Genomic DNA, 27,592 nt, shown 5'->3' on the forward strand with positions numbered 1-27,592 from the left:
ATCAAATTGTACCGTTACAGACATTTAAAAAATAGAAGTTTGGTGATTTGTACAGAAACATCAGTTACAAAATACAATAATAACAAACATTAATTGAATGTTTACTATATTCTAGATACCTCATATACTTACATAGATCTCATTACTTCTCATAATAACCCTATCAGGGAGAAACTATTACTGTCCTCATTGTACAGATAAGGAAGCTGAATCAGAGAAAGACTAAGTAACTAGTCCAAGTTCACACGTCTAGTAAGTGGCGGGCATTATCCTATTTCTAAAATGCAAGTATAAATATCAAATGAATATATAAGAAAATCCAACTACAGTCATGCGCCACATAACATTTTGGTCAACAATGGACTGCATATACAATGGTGGTCCCACAAGATTAGTAACATATAGCCTATGTGTGTAGTAGGCTATACAATCTAGGTTTGTGGAATGTAAGTACACTCTATCATGTTCACACAATGATGAAATTGCCTAATGACACATTTCTCAGAATGTATCCCCCATCATTAAGTGGCATATGACTGCACTTGAAAGATCTGAAATCAGCAGTTTTATCTTTGGACATAGTTTTGCATTTGAGACTTTCATTTGTAGCAGAGTAATGTTTTCTTACTATCTCTTAGTCACTATACTGACTGCTCTTCTCTTATGGAATAAAAAGAAAGTGTACTTTGTTATTTCTACTTCAGGAGCTACTTTGATAAAAGACTTTACTTTTTCTTTAACTCTCATTTTCCTATTTTGTTTCCTTTATTTTTATTCTTAATTGTTTTTTATTGAAGTATAACTGACATATAACATTATATTAGTTTCAGGTATACAACAAGACTCTACTTAACATAATTAGGTTACAATGGTTTTAGATAAGAAAATGGACACATTAGTGCAAAATATCTTAACCTCATATCTGATTAGGAAACTGTACCGTAATAATATTTCAGCATCATTATATCCAATGGGATGCACAGGGATTTTGGGGATTCCCACTCCTTCTTCAACATCAAGTCTAAAGGTGTACTCTGCAAAAATCAATTGCACAAAATGAAAACAACTGAAGAATCTGAGCAAGGGGTATGAAGGAATTTCTTTACTATGGCAGATGACATGATGATCTATGTAAAAACTCCAATGGAATCTACAAAAACCTAGTAGAACTATTTAGTGAGTTTCACAAGTTTGCAGGATATAAGATCAACGTACGTCTTCTAGAAATAAAATAATATTTCTATTTACTAGCAATGAACAGTTGGAAACTGAAATTTAAAATAGCACAAAACTGTGAAAATGCTCATGGGTAAATGTGAAAAAAAATGTGTATGCTCTCTACAGTGAAACTACAAACATGCTGAGGGAAATTAAAGAATACCTAAGCAAATGGAGAGTTGTACTATGTTCATGGATCAGAAGATTCAATATTTTTTAAGATGTCAATTCTCCCCAAACTGATTGACAGATTTAATTCAATCTCCGTCAAACTTCCAGGAGGCTTTTTAGTGGAAATTGATAAGCTGGTTCTAAAATTTACATAGAAAGGACCTAGAATAGCCACAACAACTTTAAAAAAGAATTGTAACTTGAAAGACTTACATATCTATTAGAATGTAAAGTTAAAAAGATTGACCATACTAAGTGTTGGCAAGGATGTAGGAACTAGAATGGTCATACACTGCTGCTAGAATGTAAAATGGTACAATCACTTTGGAAAACAATTTGAAAATTTCTCAAAAAGTTAAAACATACATTATTATCCAGCCATTCCATTTCTATGTATTTACCCAAGAGAAATAAAAGCATACATACATACAAAGACTTAATACAACTATTCATAGCAGCCCCCAATATGAAAACAACCCAAACATCCATCAACAAGTATGTGAATAAACAAACTGTAGTATATCCATTCAGTGGAACATTACTCAACAAAAAAAAGGATGAACTACTGACAGAGACGCCAACATGAATGGATCTCAAAATAATTATGCTGACAGAAAGCATGTCAGTGGCTGCCTAGGGATTGCCAGGGAGAGGACAGGGAGAGTTGGGAGGAAAGAGTTTGCAAAGCAATGAAAGGAAACTTTTTTAGGCTAATGGATATGTTCATTACCTTGATTCTAGAAATGGATACACAAAGTTCAAAACTTTGCACATTTTACATATTAAATAACGCTAAAAACTCATTGGTATTTTAAAAAATACAATGTATATGATCTAGAGAAGAATAAAATCACTAGCCATTTCAAAAGACCTAAGTTTTAGTTTGGTAAGAGTGATACTACTTTGGGTTTGAGGATCTGTGTTTCTGAACTGTACCTACTAAAGGTAGAGAGAGAAGTCTACGGACTCTCCCTTCTCCACATCCACAGCTCATGAAAATTTAAAACTAAAATCATACAAAGGAAATGTTTTTGAATTCCTAGAAATAGTAACCCAAAATACTATAACTGCACACAATTTTAGTTTTAACATTATTCTGTAGATGTTTGCTTTTATGTCTTCTATAAGGGCAGTAGTATTTTGCAAAACTGGGTGGACCACGATGGGCTCATCCATTACCTTTAGCTGGATAGCCTGGAGTGAGGGGATCACCAGCACCATTCAAATTTAACACATTCCCTCTCTGGGCTGCAGTGCCAGGAAGATTCCATCCTTTAGGATACGGCTGTACCCCAGGGGCAAAGTAGTCAGCTGGATCTGAGTACAAGATGATTCCTATGGCCCCTGCTAACATGGCATTTTTAACCTGCAGGGGCAATGTACAATCCATAATGTAGAAGAGACAGGTGATTGACTTATTCATCTTAGAGAAAATCAATTTAATAATATAAGAAAATTTAGACACTGCTTTTTATCTTGCTGTTATCACATTCAGTTCTCTTTGCCTTGAATACAATTTCTCTTGGTAGACCTAACAACTCTAATTTATTCTGTACAACTCTAAACAAGTGCATCTTCTGTGAAACATTCCTATTGTCCCCAAAACTGCAAAGTTAACATCTCCCTTCTTTGTACGTCTATATTTTGTATATATTTTTATCACAAGATGGGTCATAGTGTTTTAAAGTATCTTTTAAATGTCTTTCTCCCCTACTAGACTGGAGGTGTTTTTGAGAACTGGGACCATGTCTTATCCACTTTTAACTATCCACCCTCCAAAATCTGGCACATCATATAGTGAGCACTCTACAAATATTTGTGGAACTAAACTAATTTAAAATTCTATGCAGAACAGTCATAGTGTGTAAAAAAATTGCCCTGAGTGTTATTGTAAATATTTTTCTAGCAACCCAAACTGACCACGAATAGGGAAATCTACCCTGTAAGATACTGAATTCTTCATTACCAGAAGTATTATAGCAAAAGACAGATGACCATCATCTTAATAAACTAAAAACACATTCCAATATTCAGAAAGCACTCATAATATTAATGGGAGTGCAATCTGTCACAACTTTTTTGAGGGGCAATTTGATGACACCTATCAAAATTTTGAAATAACATACACTACGGTTCAGCCATTCAACTACTAGGAATCTATACTATAAAAATCTTCACACAGAAAGTTAAGTACATACGGACAAAGTTGTTCACAATGGAATTATTTGTAACAGTAACAAATTTAAGACAAGTATCTGTCAAGAGGAATTGTTAAATAAATTGCTTGTCAATTCTGCGAAATACTATGCAGCCATCTAAAATAATGAGGTATTTACTTAATAAGCAGTTATACAGAAATTACTAAGTACCAGTCACTCTCCTAAGTGCTTTCAAATATAAAGTCATTTAACCCTAATGAGGGTTCTATGAGATTAGTGCTATTGTTAGCATTCCCATTTTATACATGAGGAAATATTGGCACAGAGAGGTTAAATAACTTGCTCATGGTAAAAAATCTAGAGAATAGGGAGCCCAGACTAGACAAGAACGCAGGTTGTATGGATCTACAGTCCTATACTCTTTACCACTACATTACACAACTCTCAATGTGTTGTTATGGAGGAATACCAATAAGTTACTGCTGAGTGAAAAACATAAAGTTAAACAATATACAGGGTATGACCACTCTCTGTAAAAAAAAAATAATGTGTAAAATGAATATATAGAAATAGATATATTTATACTAATATTTCACAGAATTAGGTCTGGAAAGAGCTGTTAAGATTGATTATGTCTGGGAAATGAGTTGGGTAAGGCAGGGAAGTTTTTCATTTTTTAGTTTATATAAATTTCCTTCAGGGGCCAGACCGGTGGCGCAGCGGTTAAGTTCGCACGTTCCACTTTGGCGGCCTGGGGTTTGCCGGTTCAGATCCCAGGTGAGGACATGGCACTGCTTGTCAAGCCATGCTGTGGCAGGCATCCCACATAGAAAGCAGAGGAAGATGGGCACGGATGTTAGCTCAGGGCCAGTCTTCCTCAGCAAAAAGAGGAGGACTGGCAGCAGATGTTAGCTAAGGGCTAATCTTCCTCAAAAAATAAATAAAATAAATTAAAAAAATAAAAAATTTCCTTCGATTAAATTTTAAAAAGCAAACTTTGCTTTGTCATAAAAATAATTTCCCTCTCTAGATATGTGAGGTCTCTTTTACATATGTTATACAGGATTTTCTGCGCAAAGATGGCAAATTGCAAACCACATAATACAGTCATTTACGATGACAGGGCTACATTCTGAGAAATGCATTGTTAAGCAAATTCATCATTGTGTGAACATCATAGAGTGTACTTACACAAACCTGGATAGTACAGGCTACTACACATCCAGGCTACATGGCACTAATCTCATGGGACCCCCGTTGTATACATGGTCTATCACTGACCGAAACATCATTATGCAGGGCATGACTGTATATGTGTTGGAAGCAATTTTGGAAATTGTGATGCAAGCTGATCATTTATATTTACAGGATATATCCTATCTTCTCTCTAGAAAAGCAAATAACACAATACTTTATTTCCTCTGAAGATTTTCCCGTATCTTGCAATAACAATCTTTCCAGTGCAGTTGATGCTCATCTCTCTTTCTAGTTTGAAAAAATCTTCAGTTCGAGCATAGTTCACATATATAAGATCTCCCTGTAAGGAAAAGAAAAAGGAAAAAAAATGTATACTATTGCTAGAATTAAAGGGAAAACCAAAGACTAAGTTTGCTCCACAATACTGCATTATCAAAAGTTATCTTTCCTGGTTTTGCCTTAATAAATAGATCCACGCTAATTGTGTAGAAGTCTTTTGAGAATATTTCAAAATCCTGAAGAGTTAAAAAAAAATGACAATATTTAAACATATTTTAAACAGTATGTTCTGTTTTGAAGAAAGTATCAGTGTATGCTAAGCCACAGGAAATAGAAAAAATAAAAGCCATTTAAAAAATCCCAACTCTGTTTAATTTCCAACCATAGTATTAATTTAAGAACTTCTGTAGTGTCATCTATAAGATCAGATCTATAAATCTATAACAAAGTCAGACTACGAACAAAGGAAAAAAGGTTATAAAAACCTCTATTGCCCTTACTGAATTAAATCGTGTTCAGCACTTATTTCAAAGAGTGGCATCTGCTTCATTAGAATTTGATTTTTATTTATTTCCTTTTTTCCTTTTCTGGTATTCTTTTTTTTTTTTAAATTATTTTCAGGAGGGTGTTCATAGCACTGAACCTCAAAGTATAGATCAGCATGTACGATCCACCTAATCTCCTTGGTTTAGTCCTCTACATAGATTTTATACAACAAAGAAACGTTTAAAGAATTGAATAAAAATGTCTTTTATTTTACCTCTGGTGTGCCTTGGGCTGAGAAAGCGTTATATGGCGGTACAATATTTGTAACATTCTCATATCCATCTGGTGGCGGTTCAGGGTATGATGTTTTGAAAATCTAGCAAGAATTGAAACACACAAAGTTGAAGAGAAATATTCCAGATTGTTATTAAAGAATAATGCATTTTGCCCCCAAGCACACACTCAGGATGAAGCATTCTGAAACACTGGTTCTATCATTAAATAGGTAAATTCCACTGACAACGATGAGAAAGAACTGTATCCATTATTGCTGTCTTCAAAATAGTAGAAACTTCACAAATGCATGCAACCTCAGGTAACTAAAAGTTCCCATGAGAAGTATAAAAAAAGAGCTTTAAAGGTGGCATTCAGATTCTCCTCCTCCTTTTCCAATTATTCCTTTTCAGCTTTGTGAGCCCCCTTTTTTCCAACTCCATTTAAGTAACATTTCCTGCGTTTTACTCCCAGCCCACTGCTTGCCTCATTTTACACTCCCTTTCTGCAGGATGTCATTGACTCTCTAAATTTTACCCACAGCTAACATGCTTATGAAACTCAGCTTTCCAAACTTGTAATTTTAAGGACCTGATGGTGATTTCGTCTTGGATGTCCAAAGTCAACATGTCAAAATTTGAATTTATCTTCTCTCATCCCAGGCCTACTTCCGGTTCTGCATTCCCTACCACTGTTAATAGCAGCACTAGCTACCCACCCACACCAGACACCTAGGAGTCATTCTGAATTCTGTCTTCACCTCCTTCCTCCAGTCGATCACTAATCAGGTCCTGCTAATACTGCTTCCTAACTATTTCTTCAATCCATCTCCCTTCCTCATTCCTAAATCAGGGCTTCATCATCTTTTACTTGGACTACTGTCTTAAGACTCCAACTTTAACTCCTTGCTGAGTCTGGGTCTAATCTAAACACTGCCCCAACCACCTAAACTGTCTCTCCAGCCACATCCTTCCTCTGCTTAGGATTTATCAAATGTTTCCACTGACTAAAGTTGAATTCTGAGCTCCTTAGGACAGCGCATAAGTTCTTCTATGACCTGTCCCCAAATACATACTGGTTTATCTCTTATCATGACCCACTTTGTATTTTACACTTTTGAAATACAGAAAATCCTTAAGTTCCTCCAATACTAAGCTAGTACGTGTCTCCAAACCTTTGCCAGTTATTTTCTCTTCTGCCTAGAATTCTCCTACCTTGCTTTTTCATGTGGTTAACCTCTTAGGATCTTTCATGACTCACATATCAACCCTTTCAGGAAACCTCTCTAACTCCCGGGCTGGACTGAGTGGTCCTTTTCTGTGTAGATAAAGAACTCTAATCACATTTTTCAAAGCACTTACCATACTGATTTGAAATGATGTGTTCCAATATCTGCTTCACCTTTTTTAAGCAGAAGAACCATGGCCTAGTCTTCATTCTGACCTCAGGACCTAACACTGTGTCTAACTCATAGTAGACACTGATTAATTAATTTGCAACTTATTAACTTTTCTAAGAACTATGAGTTCCATTGCACTATTAACAAATTTCTACTTTTACTTGACCCTAAATTCTAATTCACACACAAAAAATGGAGTTATAAAGTACAAAAAGTATCAACAATTCTATACCACCTCAACTCCATGTTCATCCATGACTGATATATAGTTGGCATTTGTCTCATTAGGGTAAGATAGGAGAACATCATAATGAACCAACTTGGCTGAATCCAGTCCAAATTTCTTCCACTGGGTTTGGATTTTCTTGGCAAGCAGTAAATTTTGTTCTGTTCCTGCCAGATGAGGAAGCTTTGTAAAAGAACTAAAATGAAAATAAAACACAAGTGGAGTTAAAGTTAGAGACTATATTCAGATAATGTGCCCAAGAACTATTCTAGATGCATTACTCACCATTTAGGCATTAAGTTATCGTTTCTGCATCAGAGATATAAAAAACCCAGCTAGAGATACAAGTTTCTAGATATGCCAGTTTTTAAATATCTGTGTGTAACTGCGGTTTTCACACTTTGCTCCCTCCAAAAATAACACATGCCATGGTAAACACACACTCAGCAGAGGCCCAGGTATGAAAAGACACCTAGAAGAATGTCATGCCTGTATACAATGGTGCTCCTTCTTGTTGCTCATCAGTAAATGAAGACATTTTGAAAAACAAGATCATACTGTTTGCTAGAGACCAAGTGGGGCAGTCTGTTTAACAAATACTTCTGCTATTTTTATCATATTGTATGCCATTGTTTACTATCTCATTGATGTTAAAGTCCATGCATTTTTATTTTCATATTCTCTAGTGCCTACTTCCTGCCTGTTATCCAGGAATTCCACAATACAGGTTTGTTGAATCGAATTTGGACAGCGTTCTCTTGGTTCTGGGTGTAAATGATTTGGAGGATTTAAGTGACCTCACAGACATAGTTCTTAAAGAGATTCACTTTGCTTGAGATAAATAATATTTTAAAACAGTTTCCCAAAACCCCTCCCCCTGATCAGTAGAGCAATACTTTTGTAAATTAGTTTTTTAGCCAACCACAGGACAACCAAAAAAGATCGACAGTAAAGAAAAATGAACATTTATGGAAAACTTACTATATGCCAGGCACCTGACCAGGTTCTTTCACATGGGTTCTCTCATTTAATTCTCATAACCCTTCTTCCATTGTCCCCATTTTGCAAATGAGGAAATTAGAGAGTAGTTGAATAACTTGCTCATAATTTTATAACTATTAAATGCTGGGGCTAGAATCTGAAAGTCACAGATGTCTGACCTTGAGAAATAGCGATATTTTAAAATCATTTATCTGATCATATTTTTCAGTTGCCTAAAATCCTTCTACAGCTCCCTTTACCCTGCATTATAAAGTTCACACTCCAACATGGCACAGAGCGCCCTTTTTCATGCACCCACCCTTCCACCTTCATTTCCTACCCATCTCCTTATACACTTCTCCGCTCTACATCATTTAGTCTATGCATTTTTCTACTGAAATGACCACCTTTTAGCCTTTGCACAAAGTCTTCTCTCACACATAAATAATATTCTATTTACCTGAATCTCCCTCTATCACCATGTCTGTTCAATCCCTTTCCCACCTGCAAGCTCTTAATCATCCATTAGGACTCAAGCATCGTCTCTGTGAAGCTTTGCCTTTCTATCTCATTAAATGAAAACCACAGGTTACAGATATTTAATATCTTACACTACTTGAAAAAAATTATTAGTGTTCATAGACAGAAGTTATTTTATATGCATAGAAAAACAGTGAGCCTGGGATTATTCAATTTCTACTTTATATAACTCATTATTGTTTTATTTTCTATAAGGAACAGATAATATTCTTACAACTAGGAAAAACAACAAATATTTTTGATGGAGGATTTACCATGAACTTTTGCCTCCCATCTTTTAGGTAACCCACTGAAACAAAATACAGAAGTGCAAAAAGGGGCCAGCCCCGTGGCACAGCAGTTAAGTTCACATGTTCTGCTTTGGCAGCCCAGGGTTTGCCAGTTTGGATCCCGGCTGCGGACCTACACACTGCTTGTCAAGCCATGCTGTGGCAGGTGTCCCACATCAAATAGAGAAAGATGGGCATGATGTTAGCTTAGGGTCCGTCTTCCTCAGCAAAAAGAGGAGGCTTGGCGTCAGATGTTAGCTCAGAGCTAATCTTCCTCAAAAAAAAAAAAAAGGAAGAAGTGCAAAGGAACAGCAGCAGGGTATAACATCCTTTACTTTACATCTGAATTTCTCTGCATGGTCTCAGGTTGGCTCTTACAGCTTCAGGTGTCATATATTCACACTAATGTTCAGGAGAAACAAGTACAAACAAGAACAGCTATCCTCTTTCGGGTTTCTTTCAACAGAGGAAAGCCTTTTGTAGAAGATCTCAGCTAAATTTTCCTACCATTCATTAGGGTAATGAGGTCATATATGCCTTCTCAAACTATTCATCGCCAGAGGGAAGACAGTTATAATGATTGGATTATAGACCAATCAAGAGATTCCTGGGCTGGAAGGAAGATAATCCTTGACGGAGGGCAAACACCCCACAGCAACAGCTGTGCCAACAGGAAAGGGGCTGGGGAGAAATCAAATCATTCCTACTACATTAACCCCTTTAACCCAGTCTTGAACCCCACCTTTCCCTCTTAGACTCTTTCACTGATCATAGACCCTCTAGATCCGTGATCGACAATTCTAAATCCTTAGGCCCTTCTTTGAATGCTTGCTTGCCCTCCTTCCTTAACCGGTTTCCTCAGAGGACCCTGCTTACCTGCAGGCTGTTTTATTTCTCACGCCCCACATATCTCAGGGCTAGAAGATCAGCCAGGAGTCCTTTGTAATACCCACCGGCTCTTCCTCATATTTTTCCTCTTTCTTTCAACAAAAACAACTCTTTTAAAGCTCATGTCAAATGTCCCCAGCTACTCTACCTTCCAGGTCCTGTCAAAACTGTGGGTCACCCCTCTTCATTCACTGAAGTCTTGGATTCCTAATTCAACGTCTTTCACTCTACCTCTATTCTTGTCATGATTTTTGGTGTGCGATTTCTGTATTCAGTTGGCTGTAAAGGAGAGAAAAGACAACTCCAACAGGATAATTGTCATTCAAACTATTCAGACATAACATCTCATGCAAAACAGAGATAAAATAGACATAAATTTTAATGTTTGGTCAAGAGCATCACCTCATGTAATTTTCCGGGTGATTTCTTTTGGACACTTCCTGCTATGCTGCAGACAGAGCTCAATAGTGTTACCATTTTATCTGGTCTTCTAACTCACATAAATTTAAATATAAGCATTCTGTCTCTCGTGATAAGACATTCTGCCATTTTACCATACCACATGAGAAATATGGACTGAGCCTCTTTTCAAGTGACATCCATCCTACTGCCTACCGACTCTTTTCTTTTATCTCGCAACAAGCACCTCAAAACAGACATTTTGAATTAGCTTCCTAATATCTGACGTGCCTCCGTCACAAATCAGCTCAGACTTCATAAGGACAGTATAGCTGTTTTCATTCCTCATTATTATTGCTTGTTCTAGTTCATCCGTGGAAACTAAGGTGGAACTTGGTGACCCCATCAAATCACAGGACAGACGGGGAGGAAATACACCACACTCCATGCACTTCACTTGGCTTTTCTGATTCCAGAGTTTAATTCGAGTCTCAGAAGGGGAGAAGAGAAAGAATGCTGCAGGAAAATTTTAAGAAATAATGAACAAAACACTTTCCTAAATTAGTGAAAGACATAAATTAACAAAGTCGAGAATTTCAGAGAATTGTAAACAGAATAAATTTGAAGAAAACTATGCCCAGGTATATAGTAAAACTGCTGAAAATTAAAGACAAAAGTGACATATGTTATATAACTTAAAGGACTATGGACTTCTCATTAGATGACAGTACTAGCCAGAAGACAGTGGAAAAACGTTTAAAGTTCTGAAAGGAAAAGAAACCAAGGTCATCTTAGAATTGTATATCCAGGAAAAATATGCTTCAAAAATTAAGGTGAAATAAGGATTTTACAGATGAAGAAAAACTAAGAGAATCTGTCACCACCAAACCCCACAATACAGAAAGTGATTAAAATTAAGAAAGTTGTTCAGGGGCCAGCCCGGTGGCACAGAGGTTAAGTTCGCACATTCCGCTTCTCGGCAGCCCGGGGTTCTCCAGTTTGGATCCCGGGTGTGGACACAGCACCGCTTGGCACGCCATGCTGTGGTAGGCGTCCCACATATAAAGTAGAGGAAGATGGGCACGGATGTTAGCTCAGGGCCAGGCTTCCTCAGCAAAAATGAGGAGGACTGGCAGTAGTTAGCTCAGGGCTAATCTTCCTCAAAGAAAAAAAAAAGAAAGAAAGAAAGTTGTTCAGACTAAATCGAAATTCCATAGGATAACCCAAATTTTCAGAAATAAATGATCACTGGAAATAATAAATATCTGAGAAACCGAAAATACTATTTTTTAACTCTTAATTGGCTTTCAATACATATAAACTGTTCAAAGAAAAAATTAAAACATTGTTTTGTGAGGTTTATACTGTATGGATACATGATACTTTTGACCGCTATAGTATAAAGGACGGTAGAAGAGAGGGTGAACGGACATACAGAAATGTGAGTTTTTTGCTTTCATATTAAGTGGTACAACAGTAACTTTAAGAATACAGTAAAGAGTTACAGATGTAAAATGCAATCCCTACAGCACCTACTGAAGAAAACCAATGCAAAGAGCTATAGCCAAAAGATAAATTGAAATGAAATAAAAGTTCAAACACTCCCCTCACTACCAAATAAGGACAGAAAATGAGAAATAAAGGAACAAAAATAAAGGGAGCAAACAGAAAACAATAAAGTGGTAGAATTATATGTTACTAGATACTAGATACTCAAATTAAAAGGCATAGTTTACCAGAATGGATAAAATAGCAAGTTACTACTATCTGCTGCCTACAGAGGACACACTTTAATTAAGATTACCAAAATGTATAAAAAAAAGTGGTAATTATATACTCTCTATAGATGATACACTTTAATTGTAAAGAAAATGATAGGTTAAAAGTAAGTGGACGGAAGAAGATACATCACACAGACATAACTACAAGAAGGCTGATGTGGCTATATTCATACCAAATAAAATAAACTTAAAGATCGAGATGATTACCAAAGATAAAGAAAAACATGTCATAAATAGAAAAGGGTAGTTCTGTCTTGAAGACATAACAATGTCAATGTGTATATGCCTAAAAATAAGCCTCATAATATGTACAGAAAAAATTTACAGAATGGAAAAAATAGACAATTTCACATTATTGGAGGAGATTATAACACCCTTCATGATAGAATTTAATCCCCCTCCAACCAGAAAAGAAATAAAGGAATCACCATACTAACCAGATAAAGAGGAAAAATTATATGATATATAAATTGATGCAGAAAACCCATTTGACAATATTTAATACCTACTCATGATAAAAAAAAAAACCTCTTAGCAATCTTAGAATAAAGGAGAATTTCCTTAACTTGATACACCGCATCTATAAAAATCCATAGATAACATCACATTTAATGGTGATACTCTGAATGCTTCCCCCCTAAGATTAGAACCAAGGAAAGGATGTTGTATGTTTGTTCTCATCACACTTATTCAGCATAGCACTGGAATTCCAGCCAGCACAGTAAGGACAAAAGAAAGAAAAGTAAAAGGTATACAAGTTTAGAAAGGCAGAAATAAAATTGTCCCTATTTGAAGATGGCTTGTGGAAAGTGAAATTAAACACAATATAATTTAAATTTTTTCCAAAGAAAATGAAATACTTAGACATAAATCTAACAATATATATATAAGATCTGCATCCCAAAGATTACAAAATCTTGATTAAAAAAATCAAAGAAGACCTAAATAATTGGAGAGACTTACCTTTTCACGGATTAGAAGACTGGATATGGTAAAAATGTCAAGTAGTCCCAGATTACTCCATAAGATTAATGCAATTCCTATCAAAATCCCAACAACGATTTTTCTAGACATAAATATGTTTATTCTATATTTTATATGAAAAGGCAAAGGATATAGAACAGCTAAAACAACCGTCTAAAAGAATAAAGTGGGAGGAATCATTCTACGCACTGTTAAGGTTTATTATATAGCTTCAATAATCAAGACAGTGTGGTGCTGGCAAAGAGTAGATACATAGATCAATAGAGCAGAACAGAGAACCCAGAAACAGACTCATCCAAATATGCCCAGGATTTTTGACAAAGTGCAAAAGCAATTAAACGGAAAAGGATAGCCTTTCAACAAACGGTGCTAGGGCAACTGGACCTCCATAGGCGAAAGAATGAACCTCAACCAAACCTTCCACCTCATGCAAAAATTAACTCTAAATGCATCACAAACTTCAACGTAAAATATAATCCACAAAGTTTGGAAGGAGAAAAGAGATCTAGGGCCAGTCAAAGAGTTCTTAGACACGAACCCAAAAGCAGGATCCATGAAAAGAAAAACTGATAAACTGGACCTCATGAAAATTAAAACTTCTCACCTGCGAATGACCCTATTAAGATGTGAAAAGACAAAAACAGATTGGGAAAAATATTTGTACACCATAAAGCCAACAAAAGACTGGTATCTAGAAAATATAAAGAATGCTCAAAGCTCAACAGGAAAAAAACTATCCAAATCAAAAATAGGTACAAGACAGGAACAGATACTTCACTGCAAGGGGCACATGGATGGCAGACAAGAACAGGAGAAGAGGCGCAATGTCATAGCCACTAGGGGAATGCAAATTAAAGCACAACAACGTATCACTATGAACCTGTTGGAAGGGATAAAATTAAAAATAGTGATAATATCAACGGAACATATAAAATGGTACAGCTATACTAGAAAGCAGTTTGGCAGATTCTTCTAAAACTAAAAACGTACTTACCATACAACCCAGCATTTATCCCACAGAAATGAAAAACCTACGATTACATAAAAAACTTCCATAAATAAATGTTAATAGCAGCTTTATTTATAATAGCTAAAAACTGGGAATAATGCAAATGTCCATCAGCAGTGAAAGGCTTAACTGAAATATCCCTACGATGAATGAATAAAGAGAGTGAAAGACTTGATATTCTAAAGATGTCACTTCTCTTCAAAATTCATCTATAGATCCAATGCAATTTTAATCAGAATTCCAGCAGGCGTTTTTTTTTTTTTTGTAGGAATTGAGAAGTTGATTAGAAAACTTATTTGGGGAAAAAAAAAGATGACATGGAAAGATAGCTAAGATATTTGGAAGAGGAAATAGCAAGATGCAAAACAGTATGTAAAGGATGAAAGTAAATAAAAATATATGTATATAAAAAGAATAAAATAAATAAAATTTACTTGGAAATACAAATGACTTAAAATAGTCAAAGCTATTTTTCTCTTTTTTTGGTGAGGAAGATTGGGCCTGAGCTAACATCTGTGCCAATCTTCCTCTGTTTTGTATGTGGGACACTGCCACAGCATGGTTTGATGAGAGGTGTGTAGGTCCACAACCAGAATCCAAATCTGAGAACCCTAGGCCACTGTAGTAGAGCACTCAAACTTCCCCACTACTCCACCAGGCCAGCCACTCAAAGCAATTTTGAGAAAGAAAAATCTGTAGGATTGACCACCTGGTTTTCAGACTTACTGTTAAGCTACACTAAACAAGATAGTGTGGCTTGTGGGATAGTGTGGATCTATACATCTCAATGATATGTAGATATACAAATCAATAGATCAATGGAAGAATATGTAAAATCCAAAAACAGCCTACACATTTATGATCAAGCGATTTTAGACAAAGATGCCAAGGCAACTCAATGGAAAAAGAAAAGTTCTTTCAACAAATGTTGCAGGAACAAGTGAATATTTATATTTTAAAAACCATCAATTCTTACATTGTACTATACATAAAAATTAACTTGAAGTGGATCATTGGCTGAAATGTGCAAGCTAAAAATTATAAAACTTCTAAAAGTAAACATGGAAGAAAGTCTTCACAACTTCTCCCAGGCCAAGTTCGATAGGACACAAAGTATGAAACATAAAACAAAGACCTGGTCAACTGTACTTTAGGAAAATTAAAAATTTCTGCTTTTCAAAATCTCCACTAAGAAAACAAAAAGGCCAGCCACAAAACAGAAGAAAATATTCACAGTACATGTCTGGCAAAGGAATTATATCCAGAATATTATAAAGAACTACAACTCAATAATAAGAAAACAAAGCAATTTAGAAATAAGAAAATATTTGAACCGAGACTTTATAAAAAAAGATATACAAATGTCCAATAAGCAGTTGAGAAGATGCTTTGCCTCACTAGTCATCAGGAAAATGCAAATTAAAAGCACAGTGAGATACCACTACATACCCGTTAGAATGGTTAAAATGAAAACAACCAACAATACTAAGCATTGACCAGGATGCGGAGTAACTACTACACTCACACATGATAGGTAGGAATGTAAAATGGTACCATCACTTTTGAAATCTGTTTGGCATTTTCTTAAAAAGCCAGACATACGCTTATCATCCAACACAGCCAATCCAAGAGAAATGAAAATGTATGTCCACACAAAAACTTGTAAACGTATGTCCACAGTAGCTTTATTCAAAATAACGAAAAACTAGAAATAACCCAAATGTCCATCAACTACACATTGTAGCATATCCATACAATGGAATACTGATACATGCAACAACCTGGAAGAATTCTCAAATCATTACATTGAGTGAAAGATGACAGACACAAACGAGCACGACGACCTACAAAAACAGAAACCAGTTTAAGAGGCAAAGCGTTAATTTGGGATCAGAGAATTGCAATTTGGGGACCACAAATTTAGGTGGAAACTCATATAGGGTCCCACTAGGGAGTAAAGTCAGGGGCTTTTAAAGGCAAAGAAGGGACATTGTATTCCAAAGAATTTTAATTGTGTTGGAGGCAGAGGTCTGGTCTTGGCTAAACATTGATTGACTATTGATTTCTATCTTAAGAAAGTCCACAATCCTGTCTTTCTGATCAGGATGTCTATTCCCCTGCTGACTTCTCAAACAATTACTTGAAAAAACATTGCCATTTTGGCCCAGTCCAAAGGTTTGGCCCAGAACAAGGTTCAAGACAGCAAAGCAGTTTCTCTGAAAAGGCAGCTCTGAGCCCATTTTCAAATGGCTCCACTAAAGTCAATTTTGACAAGCACATATTGTATGATTCCATTTATACAAAATTTTAGAAAATGCAAAGAAATCCACAGTGATATAAAACTGATCAGTTGATTGCCTAGGGCCAGGTGTGAAGGGAAGAATAAACTGTAAATTTTCTGTATCTTTTTTTTTAAAGATTTTTTAGTTTTTCCTTTTTCTCCCCAAAGCCCCACAGTACATAGCTGTATATTCTTAGTTGTGGGTCCTTCTAGTTGTGGCACGTGGGACGCCGCCTCAGCGTGGTTTGATGGGCGGTGCCATGTCTGCGCCCAGGATTCGAACCAACGAAACACTGGGCCGCTTGCAGCGGAGCACATGAACTTAACCACTCGACCCCAATTTTCTGTATCTTGATTGAGGAAGTGGTTTGTAGAGTATATGACGCCTCTATCAATACGCTCAAATTGTAGGCTTTATGTGGATGCAGTGTATTTTTTATAAATTATACTTCAATAAAGCCACTTTTTGACGCTCCTTTATACGACACTACTTTGATAGAGACTGAAGATAGAAATAAATGTCATGGTCATTACCTTCAGGGAGCTCATAATCACTGCCCTGAACATCACTCTTTTTCATCCTTAGAGACTGGTGGATTTGCACTGACCCTTTTGCTTTCATTTTGTCCTGTTTGTGTTACTTATATTTGTAACATGGGATAAAGTTTAATCTGTGGCAGACAGAATCTGAAACTCTAATCTCTTTCCTCTAAACCAGAGTTTACAACCATCTAAACTTCCTGACAGAATAAGACATTTAAATAAAATCGCTGATTAAGCCCAGGCACGAGGAACAAAGAACAACATTCAGTTGCAGTCCAAAGTTACATGAAGTTGAAACATCTAACAAAGCAACCAGATACTTTTTCTGTAGATGAAGTTAGGCAGGAAAGACTTCACTCCTGCAACGTTCAAATAGATTTTATCCTAAGAGTAGTTTAAAGAGACATTTTAAATTATCATAAATTGGTGTGTTATCGTAATCTCACACAAAGAAGATTACCCACATGAAGATAACCAGTTTTAATACACTTCTCACTCTGCAATATTTTAACCACTTTATTTTTAAAATCAAATATGCAAAACTTACCGGAGAAATGATTTAATATTTTCAGCTTTCATCTCGGATACCAGTTTCCACCGTATACTCTGATGATAGCGCAGTGAAGTGGCTGTTTCTTTGATTGGTTTAATGAACCAGCCTGGGGGAAGAATACATACACGGATGCACACCACATACACACATAATTGCTTTTGACTTTTACAAAAACTAGAAGCCAAAAAATAGCCCTTCCCTAAGAAATAGATCATGACGATATTTACAAAAATATTCACATTAAATGCAGAAAACCTTCAAATTCTGCTGTGTAATATAATTTTGAGTTGGTTAAAACGAGTTTTATATGAGGGATGTTATGCATCAAGGCATGGATCTCTGTCTTTCTTGTGCTGGGGTGGCGGGAGGTATCTGGTTCTTGGCACAGTGCCTGACACACAGGAAGCATTCCACAAATACTAATTTAATAAATGATGAGGGAAAGGCAGTTTCTGCAGTGCTGCCCATATTAGTGGCAAGTTTTGACTCATTAATGGTGCTTGGAAATGAAATTATCTTTTTCATCCCTTCGGATACTGACAATTCTAAATTGTCTTTCCACGGCCCATAACATTACCCTAAACTCAGTGAGTATTTAATAAATCTGAATTTCAGACACACTTTATCAGAAAGGCTAAAATGCATTCCATTCGGTTTCCAGTTTTGCCGAAATTCCGGAGTTCGCCAGGCCGAGGGGGCTCAGCTGGTCAGGCGAGCCCACACCCAGCCCAAGCACCGCAGCTCCGCGCTTTCCCCGCGCTTTCCCCGCTGAGGGGCGGCTGCAGGGAGGAACACCAGCAACGGGCTGGGGGAAGGGGTTCGTGCACTTACCCACCGTGAATCCCGCCAGGAAAGATGCCAGCGCTGCAGCCAAGCACATCCAAAGGTAGAGGCGGCCCCTGGACTTCGCCATGGCTTCCTGGGCACTGACCTTAGGGCGCCGGCTGCAGTGGGAAGCCTCCGGGCTGCGGAAGAACAGAGAGCGCGCCTGGAGTGCAGTGAGCGCTCCGGCGGCCCGGGAGCCTGTGTCAGCCGCAGATCGTCTGCAAAGCCCCGCCTCTGCGCTCCAGGTCGGTCCAGACGCAGCGCCAAACCACTCCTGGCTGCTTAGGTCCCCTGGGGACCTCTAGGGGACAGAGGAAGAGAGGAAGCCCTGCAAGGGGAGGAGACATATTCTTCCTATGGGCAGGCAACTTCCATTCTGTTGATCCTGCAGTAATGCGGACAAAGTCTGTGTGGGGAGCTCCTGAAAATGTCCCTAATTGTTTCCCAAAGTTGTTCTGACCCGCTTCTTTGCCACGCTCACCCAGAAAATGCTGAATTTCGACTGTGAAGTGCGTTAAAGTTCTGCGTTTTCTTCCTTGTTGATTACCCCGCTGCCAAATTCTCTGTCCTCATTTCTAACTGCTCTTGCTTGGGAAGCATTTCTAGTCCTGGCTGCTGGACCAAAACACATTAGTTCTGACAAATAAAAATGGCAAGTAATAGGCTATATTGGGGTATATGAGGAAGCCATTTGGTGTAAACCTAATTCGGCCTGACCTTGTCTTTCCAAATAGGGCCTGACCAAGGCCCTTGAGCATGCGTTGTATATCTGCTTTAGAGATTCGCTATGGCAAGATCAAAAGGCCCTTGAGATAAAGGTGCAACTTCCCTCCCCCTCCCAACGTTGGCATTTCTTTAAGGATTAAGCATCTTTCCTTAGGCTAGAAACTGATTGCTGCACTCACCTGTGACCACCCAGCTCAAGACAACAGACTTGCCTCCTGCTATGCCCTCCTGAGATAGCAGACCCACTACCTGCTGTGTCCATCAAGTGCTGTGCCGACAGGCCAATCTTGTGACTATTGTGGGAGGGAGATTTCAATCATATGTGAAACATCCTGTTTGGGGGTATGTAACCACTCTGTATACCTCACTTCTTTGGTGCCCTTTCTTCCTTCGGGAAGAAAGGCCCCGGGCCATGGTCCTCAGATTTCAGCTCAGAATAAACTCTCCCAAATTTTCGTTTATGGATTGGTTATGGATTATTTTTGTCGACAATTCCTTAACCACGTATCAACATCAACACTGATGAGACTGAACTCTTTTGTTTCCCCTTAACTGAACAAGTCTCCACATTTCTGGAATTCTCATTTCTTCTTCTGTAACTGGGGTTTTTCCCTGCCTCACTAGTGTGGTATAGGTTCAAACTGTTAAAATTCATTATAGTGGAACCATTTTAAAATTGAGTAGGAGCTGCCTTTCCAGACAAACTACTTTACTGTCTTGAATCTCGATCTGGGCCAAAACTTTGGACTGGGTCAAAACGACAATTGTTTTATGAGCTATTGTTTGAAAAGTCAGCAAGAGCACAGACATCCTGATCACAAAGACTGAGGATTGTGGCCTTTCAAAGAAAGAATCAATAGTCAATCAATGTTTAGCTAAGGCTCGCTCTCTGCCTCCAACTCCAATTAAAATTCTTTGTAATGCAACCTCCCTTCTTTGCCTTTAACAGCCCCTGACTTTTACTCCCTAGGGGGACACGATTTGTGTTTCTACCTGAATCTGTGGTCCCTGAATTGCAATTCTTTGTCCCCAAATGAATGCTTTGCCTCTTCAACTGGTTTCTGTTTTTGCAGGTTGACAAAATTAATAAGATTAACCATTGAAAGTGCCTTTTACTGTAACTGATGGTAGATTCTCAGCAATGTCAGGCTGCCTGTCCTCCTCCTCTTATGACATTTATAGAGCATTTCTCTTTAAAAGTATTTAGAAGGTTTGCAAATGGTGGTCCTTGTAGATAGGACTCCTGCATCCATCCGTTTAACCCTGGAAGAAATCTTTAGCAATACCTGATTATATTCCTCATATCCAACCAAAAGCAGTTTTGCAGCCAAAGCAAAGCTGCCTCTGAAGTGGACTATGGAGGGGCCAGTCCGGCTGTGGTTATACTCCCAGTCTTCGCTGCATTGTCTGAGGCCCTGAGGATCTTAGTTAAGGCATTTTTCTTTGTTCCTAACAAGTTCCCAGAGAGTCCAGTTTCTTTTTCTTGCGCTGTAGTTGTTGATGGGTGTATCTGATAGTTTATCCCTTGGAACCTTTGTAGAATCCCTGATAGTTAACTTTGAACCAAATATCTTTAGTGGTATAATGAATTTCAAAATATTTGTGTGTTGTTAAAGCCCAAACTAACTCCAGCCCTATTGGCTACTAGGCCTTTTGTCATTCCTCAACTGATGCCTCCAGCATTTTCTATTTTATAGAAGACCACCTTTAAAAAAGATATTATCATTAAATAAGCAACCCCCCTCCCCACACAGCAGCATGTGCAGCAGATTAGAATGAAGTTATTCAAACAGAAGCAATAGCCAATGACGTAGCTCTACTCCTCATAGTTTAAGAAACACTTCCCTCACACATCCTGGATTATTTTTATATGTTTTATTACTAAATAATATTGGAATTTTAATAAATATCCAATTTCTACTTTAACGGTTGGGTAACAAGGGTCTCCTCTATGCCACAAATGATATAAAATATTATTTGTGTCAGTATACACAAAGATGTGTTACACACATATCTTTTGAGGATTGATTATATAATTTATTAATTCCTAGACCCTTGGCTTTTTCTATCTGCTACCCATGCGCTATTAACTATATCTCTTTCAAAAGGCATATCAAAATCATGTCTAGAAAAAGGTTTGTTGGAGAAAGGGAAGGTAGAAACGAATGATTAAAATGACTAGCCTATTTGTGAAATTTGTTCTTTTCTTACTCCTATCTCAATTTGTATAGCTAGTTAAAGTTTCACTAATAGAAGAAATCAGTGCATTAATTAGCAGTTTCCCAACTTGATTAGTCTTCCCAAGTTAAAATTAGATGATTCATTCAATCAATATTTATTGAGAGGCTATAGCATGCCAGCCATTGTGAAAAATTCTGAGGATCTGATCTTTGCCTTTAGGAAGCCTCCAGAACAATGAGAAGGCAAATATTGAATATGTAATTAGGTGTAAAGCATTCTAAGAAGGAGCAGTATTACCTTAAACGTGAATGTTGTCGCTGCCTCAATAGGTGGCATCTGCAAACTTTGTCTTGCCAATCCATTGTAAAATGTCCAGTTAGCTGGTTCAACAAATCTTTGGCCTTTTGTTAATACAGATACAGATTCATTACTCCATCTTAATTAAGCTTATAACAGAAGGCTGCTATCACAGTTTCTAATTATTAGCATCTTAGAAGATATTCGCATCTTGCAAAGCATACTTAATAACGCAACATTGTTGATTTATGCCAACCACTTTCAACGTTTCCTTCAAAGCTAAAAAGTGTGTAAGAAACTCTCAGTATTGGAGAACCAATCTCTCAATAAAACTCTTTAACACATACAATCTGTTCATTATTCAGTGAGCCTCTGACAGGACAAAACGCACTTATCTTCTCCATTCGTAAAGGTAAATTGCTCTTATATAATCCTTTTTCCCCCTCTTCTCACATCCTAGAAGAGGCAATCTTGTACAAAGTTCAAATCCCATCAAGTGGGTCATAGCAAAGTTTGAAAAGAAAGTGTGACATATGTACTAATAAAGCAGCATATGTAAATTCCTTAATAAACATACCAATATTGAAGATTTAATAGAGAAGCAATAATGTTTAGCTGTCACAAATTTCATGTTTTGTTCTTTTTTTTTTTTGAGGAAGATTAGCCCCGAGCTAACTACTGCCAATCCTCCTCTTTTTGCTGAGGAAGACCGGCCCTGAGCTAACATCCGTGCCCATCTTCTTCCACTTTATATGTGGGACGCCTACCACAGCATGGCTTTTTGCCAAGCGGTGCCACGTCCACACCCAGGATCCGAACTGGCAAACCCTGGGTGGCCGAGAAGTGGAACGTGCGAACCTAACCACTGCGCCACCGGGCTGGCCCCACAAATTTCATGTTTAGTTTGAAGATGTTGCCTTGTCTTTCATACGAAAGGGATCACCTAGATGCTTGCTGTACAGATATAGATATGATGCCATTAATGATGTCACAAGGTGACATGATGGTCTGGCCATCCAGACAACAATGTTCACTTTCAAAATAGTGAAATTTTGTTATCATATGGCTGAGATTCATGACAAGAAATACCTTCCAGCTGAGTATTTCTAAAATCCTTGGCCCAAAAACTGCCAGAAATCAGTTTTAAACTTAAAATGAGATGTTACAATGTTAGTACATTGCACAATATACCATAACCTATAGAGCAGTTGAGAAGTGAGACAGAAGAAGAAGTGTACATATGAGAAAAGGGTAAAAGACTAAGAAAAATGAGTGAGAAGAAATTTTCAAAGAAAAGCAGAAGACCATGATTGGATGTTTTCCTTCTGATGTCACAATTACTCTACTCAACAGCAAATGTAGAAATTAGAAAAGACTCACCAAGTTAAAGTGTAAAACAGAGAGATGACCCTCACCCATGCCCTCCTTTCAACATGGGATGTGTGTACCATGATGCTAACATTCCAGGTGGCACCTTGGCACAGGTAAGTTATATTATTTGCCTTTTAAACCAAATATTGCTGCTCAACATTTCTCATCCCGTATCGTTAGCATATGCCTTCAGCTATTTCCCATGATAACTTTTACCTAATAGTGCTAGGATCAGGGGACCCCTCATGCTTTTCCTGCCAACATTCTCATCCTCTAGCCTCATTTACATTCTCAGTCCCTGTGTACCTTCAGTATCATTAGATGATGAATAAATCTCTCTATATTCTTGATCTCCCTTCTAAAAGCCCTTTCTATATTCCACCTTACCTGACATCTGTTTTCACTTGATGATACCACTTTCCCTAAAACCAGATAAATTTCCACTCATGGGGAAAAGGAAAAAAGTCCATGCGGACTTATGGGGTCAGAGAGGAAAGATGGATCTTTGCTCTGCCACCATTATTCCACTGTTTTTTCTCTTTTGAATTTGCTACCCTCGGATTATATCATTTACTTCCTATTCTCGTTATTGTCCCCAGTGGAGCACCCAGATGTTCTCCCACCTTCAGCAGTGTTTTTAATGGCTGTTTTGTAGATTTGGGGTGCACCTCTGGTCCTTTGTTCTTCGTTTTCTTTCGCACCTTGCATTCAATCCACCAGTAAGTTTTATGAGCTCTGCAATCAAAATGTATCTTGAATCCAGCTGCTACACCAGTATTCCTCTAATCTTAGCCACAGTCGTCTCTCTTCTAGACTTGTGTGACAGCCCCGGAAGTGGTGTCTGCCTCCACTGATGCTCCTGTACAGACCATCTTTGACTCAGTAGAGTTTTCTTCCTAAAGTAGCAATCAGATCATGTTATTATTAATATCCTTCCAAGCTTTCTCATTAAACTTAAAAACAAAATTCAGACTCAAAGTGGCAACCAAACTCACTTGATCTAGCTTTTGAATGTTGCCTCCCTTCAAGGTAAGACAACAAGGAAACACATGCAAGTCAAATGCACAGAGACCAGAAAACCACATCAGCAGAGATCACCAGCATCATAAAGAACCAGACAATCCCAAAGGGAGGCTGTGCTCCCCTAGTGACAGTGTAGTACGTCCATATGTCTACAGATGAAGGAGGTATTAGTAAATGGCAAATAGCCAAGGAAGTTCCTGGCCTTCTTCCAAAGTAGTGTCCAAAGCTCCCTAACGAGGTAAAACAGCAAGAAAGGGGTATTCAATAATTTTATAATTAGGAGCAGTTACTGGAAAAACTAAATTTATTTCATGTTTTTACTCCAGTGAGCTAAGACTCCTTAATTAACCATAACTTTTTTTTTTTTGAGGAAGATTAGCTAACATCACTGCCCATCTTCTTCTATTTTATGTGGGATGCCTGCCACAGCATGGCTTGACAAGTGGTGCGTAGGTCCGCACCTGGGATCCGAACTGGCGAACCCCAGGCCACCGAAGCAGAACGTGTGAACTTACCTGCTGCACTACCGGGCCGGCCTCAACCAGTAACACTTTTTGACCAGCTAGACTGACCAAGGACAATATAATTCATAAAATCAATACAAATCCTATTCTGCAAGCCCTATTTATAATGAAGACTATCCCTATAATTCCCTAAACTGCATTGCCAGTAATTGGGAGTCAGAGCTTATTCTCTGTTCTCTCAATGTCAGACCACCCTGAGAAACACTGCCAGACATTTGCCAGGCTTCTCGCTACTACCAGCTTTCATGCAGAATGCCTTCTTTTTCTTACACCCAGACAAGCAAAGCTATTGGTAAGTGAAACAGGTTTTCAGATGATTGAGTGGTGAAGTTATTGAGGACTCTGGTTTGTACTTAGAAAGAGGCTGAAAAGATCCAAGGAAGAACAGACAAAGGTAAGAGAACCATGGTGTGGTCCAAGGGGATGGGAAATCACTGGATCAGTGAATGCTCTGGCCTTCACACAGAACAAAATTTTAGCAACCTGTCCATCCTAATTCCTAAAACACGGGTCATGCTTCCACAACAAAACTAAATCTCTAACCAACATGGACGTTTTATTTACTCCTCTGTAAAGTCTCTTTTCCTAAATAAGAATGTTATTAGAATATTTCGTAGAAGTTCCTTTAAGTTGGAACAAAATATCTGAGTGTAGCTTGCATACTGAAGAATAAAATGCCCTGGAACTAAATAAATAAATATAGCTGGACTTTAAATGTGTAAAAGAAAAATCCAAAAATGATTATAGCCATCTGTAGACATTGTTATAGCTTTTTCTTTACAAAGATTTTAAAAACACTTAACTCCAATCAACTCAGAAAGATGATTTGACCCCAGGACCATTATCCTGGTCATCCTTGTTGTCAGCTTTGTGAGGAAAAGGGGTGTGGTGAGCAGGAAAACTATAAAGCTGGCATCTTAATATCAAAACTCCGAGTTTTCTGTATTGCTTAGAGAAGAACGATTCTGTCCTTAGAATTTATTGGTCTTCAGAGACCTCTTCACCCCAGCGAGATACAGCCAAGGAGAAAGACTCTACCCTTACGAACGATCAGCTTTCCTGAGTTTTATACCTTTTCTTATTTGATTAGTTTTGGCAAAACCAAATTTAAAATTGACCTATAAATATAGAATTTAGACAGGAAATTCCTGTTTACCTTCTACTTCAGAAATTGCTTTGGATGCTTGATCTGTAGGCATTGAAAGATGGCATCTTATCCAGGTAAAAGGGTGTTTCGCCTGTAATTAAAACAACTCCTTCAAATTAAAAATAAAATTATCAAATGATTCAGAAATGCCACTTCTGAGTTTTTTTTTTTAAAGATTGGCACCTGAGCTAACAACTGTTGCCAATCTTCTTTTTCCTTTTCTTTTCTTTTCTTTCTGTATTTTCTCCCCAAGTCCCCTCAGTACATAGCTGTATATATTAGTTGTGGGTCCTTCTAGTTGTGGCACGTGGGATGCCGCCTCAACGTGGCCTGACCAGCCGTGCCACGTCTGCACCCAGGATCCGAACCCGCGAAACCCTGAGCCACCATAGCGGAGCACACGAACTTAACCACTCGGCAATGGGGCCGGCCCCAGAGTTTTTATCTGAAGAAGATGAAAACACTAATTCAGAAAGATATGCACACTATGGTCATTACAGCATTATTTCCAATAGCCAAGACATGGAAATAACCTAAATATCACTCAGTGAATGAAGGCATAAAGAAAATGTGATATATAAATGCAACTCAAGATTCTGAGTTGACTCCTTCTATTATAAAGGGCATTATTGGGATAACTGGCAAATCTTGGATGGGGTCTGAGTATTAAATGCAGTAATGCATTAATTTCCTGATTTTGATGGTTATATTGTGGTTATGTAGGCGAACACCCTTATTTGTAGTAAATACACACTAAAGTATTCAAAGGTGATGGGGCTTAGAAAAGTAATTTACTCTTCAATAGTTCTGGAAAAACAAACGATCTTTGTACTATATTTGCAACTTTTTGTAAGTTTGTGAGACTTTCAAAATTCAATAAAATATTTTAAAGTAAAGCTTTTATTCTAACCACCTCCATAATTAGTATATCAGCTCTGACACAGGGCTATCACCAGTTTAGGATGTGCATATCATAGGACACAGAAGCAGATCAGAGTAGGAAGATAAACAAAGCAAAGAAAGGAAGAGAGCCTAAACCAGAATCCTAACAGAGATGGCTCAGAACACTGAGCCAAGGGCTTTTCAACCAACACCCTAATGGAGAGGGATTTATAGTTACTGGTATTTGTCCTATAGGAATATAGTTAAACAAACTGTTCAAAATTTGCTTAATAGTAAAGGTTCATTCTTCTCAACTTACTCCTTTTGTTGAATTTTTGAAGTCCTGTATTCAGAAGGTGTAAATTGCAGGGAGTCAGCGGTTCTTGCTCTTCTGGTGAGCAACACATAGCATGCCTTCACAGAATGATTCTCCGAGTAGGAAAAATTATTGTCAGGGGCTCAAGCCATTGAATTTGATGGGTTCCCGGTCAGCCTTATTCACAAAGCCTGTGTGGCAAACTCTAGATAGGAATTTAAGTGCAGTGCGATTCCATTCATTTTGGAGAGAAAAAGCAATTCACTTCCAACTCAGCCTACTTTTAATCAATGAGAAAAGCACAATACACTCATATACGCACACTATATCTATTTAAGAAAACGAGTTATAAGACTCTGAAGTTACCCAAATCTGTCCAATTTAAGTCAAAAAATGTAAATCAACAATTTTGTACATTTCTCAATTTCCTATTTGCAAATATTTAAAAATTTAAAGAAAAAATAAGTTTACACAATTTTATTTCTAGTACAGAAATGTCTCAGATGTCTTAGAAGTTTATTATTCTATATTTCATATTTCTGAGCCATTATCCTTTCAAGTTGATTTGCCTTCATTTCTTTTTCATTTTCAAAGTCCTTCTCTGTAAAAATAGAGTTCTCTTGATGTTTCTCTTTAAAAGTATAAATATTAATAAAAATTTTCA

General features: G+C 37.5%; 1 protein-coding gene across 2 annotated transcripts in view; it reads right to left on the reverse strand.

Annotated features, from left to right (window-relative positions):
* Window positions 1–18,732, reverse strand: part of NAALAD2 (N-acetylated alpha-linked acidic dipeptidase 2) — a 55,608-nt gene extending 36,876 nt beyond the window's left edge. The window contains exons 1-7 of one of the 2 annotated variants that reach the window (XM_044752785.2): window positions 18,468–18,732; window positions 17,631–17,742; window positions 7,418–7,604; window positions 5,785–5,886; window positions 4,960–5,085; window positions 2,569–2,755; window positions 941–1,034 (exon numbers count right to left, since the gene is read on the reverse strand). In XM_044752785.2, coding sequence (XP_044608720.1) covers window positions 941–1,034; window positions 2,569–2,755; window positions 4,960–5,085; window positions 5,785–5,886; window positions 7,418–7,604; window positions 17,631–17,742; window positions 18,468–18,549 — 890 coding nt within the window. In that variant the 5' untranslated portion in view covers window positions 18,550–18,732. The remainder of the gene's footprint in view (window positions 1–940; window positions 1,035–2,568; window positions 2,756–4,959; window positions 5,086–5,784; window positions 5,887–7,417; window positions 7,605–17,630; window positions 17,743–18,467) is intronic. The other variant, XM_044752786.2, reaches the window with a different exon arrangement.
* Window positions 18,733–27,592: the final 8,860 nt, after the last annotated feature.

This window comes from Equus asinus, chromosome 20 (genome assembly GCF_041296235.1).
Source record: "Equus asinus isolate D_3611 breed Donkey chromosome 20, EquAss-T2T_v2, whole genome shotgun sequence".
NCBI lineage: Eukaryota > Metazoa > Chordata > Mammalia > Perissodactyla > Equidae > Equus > Equus asinus.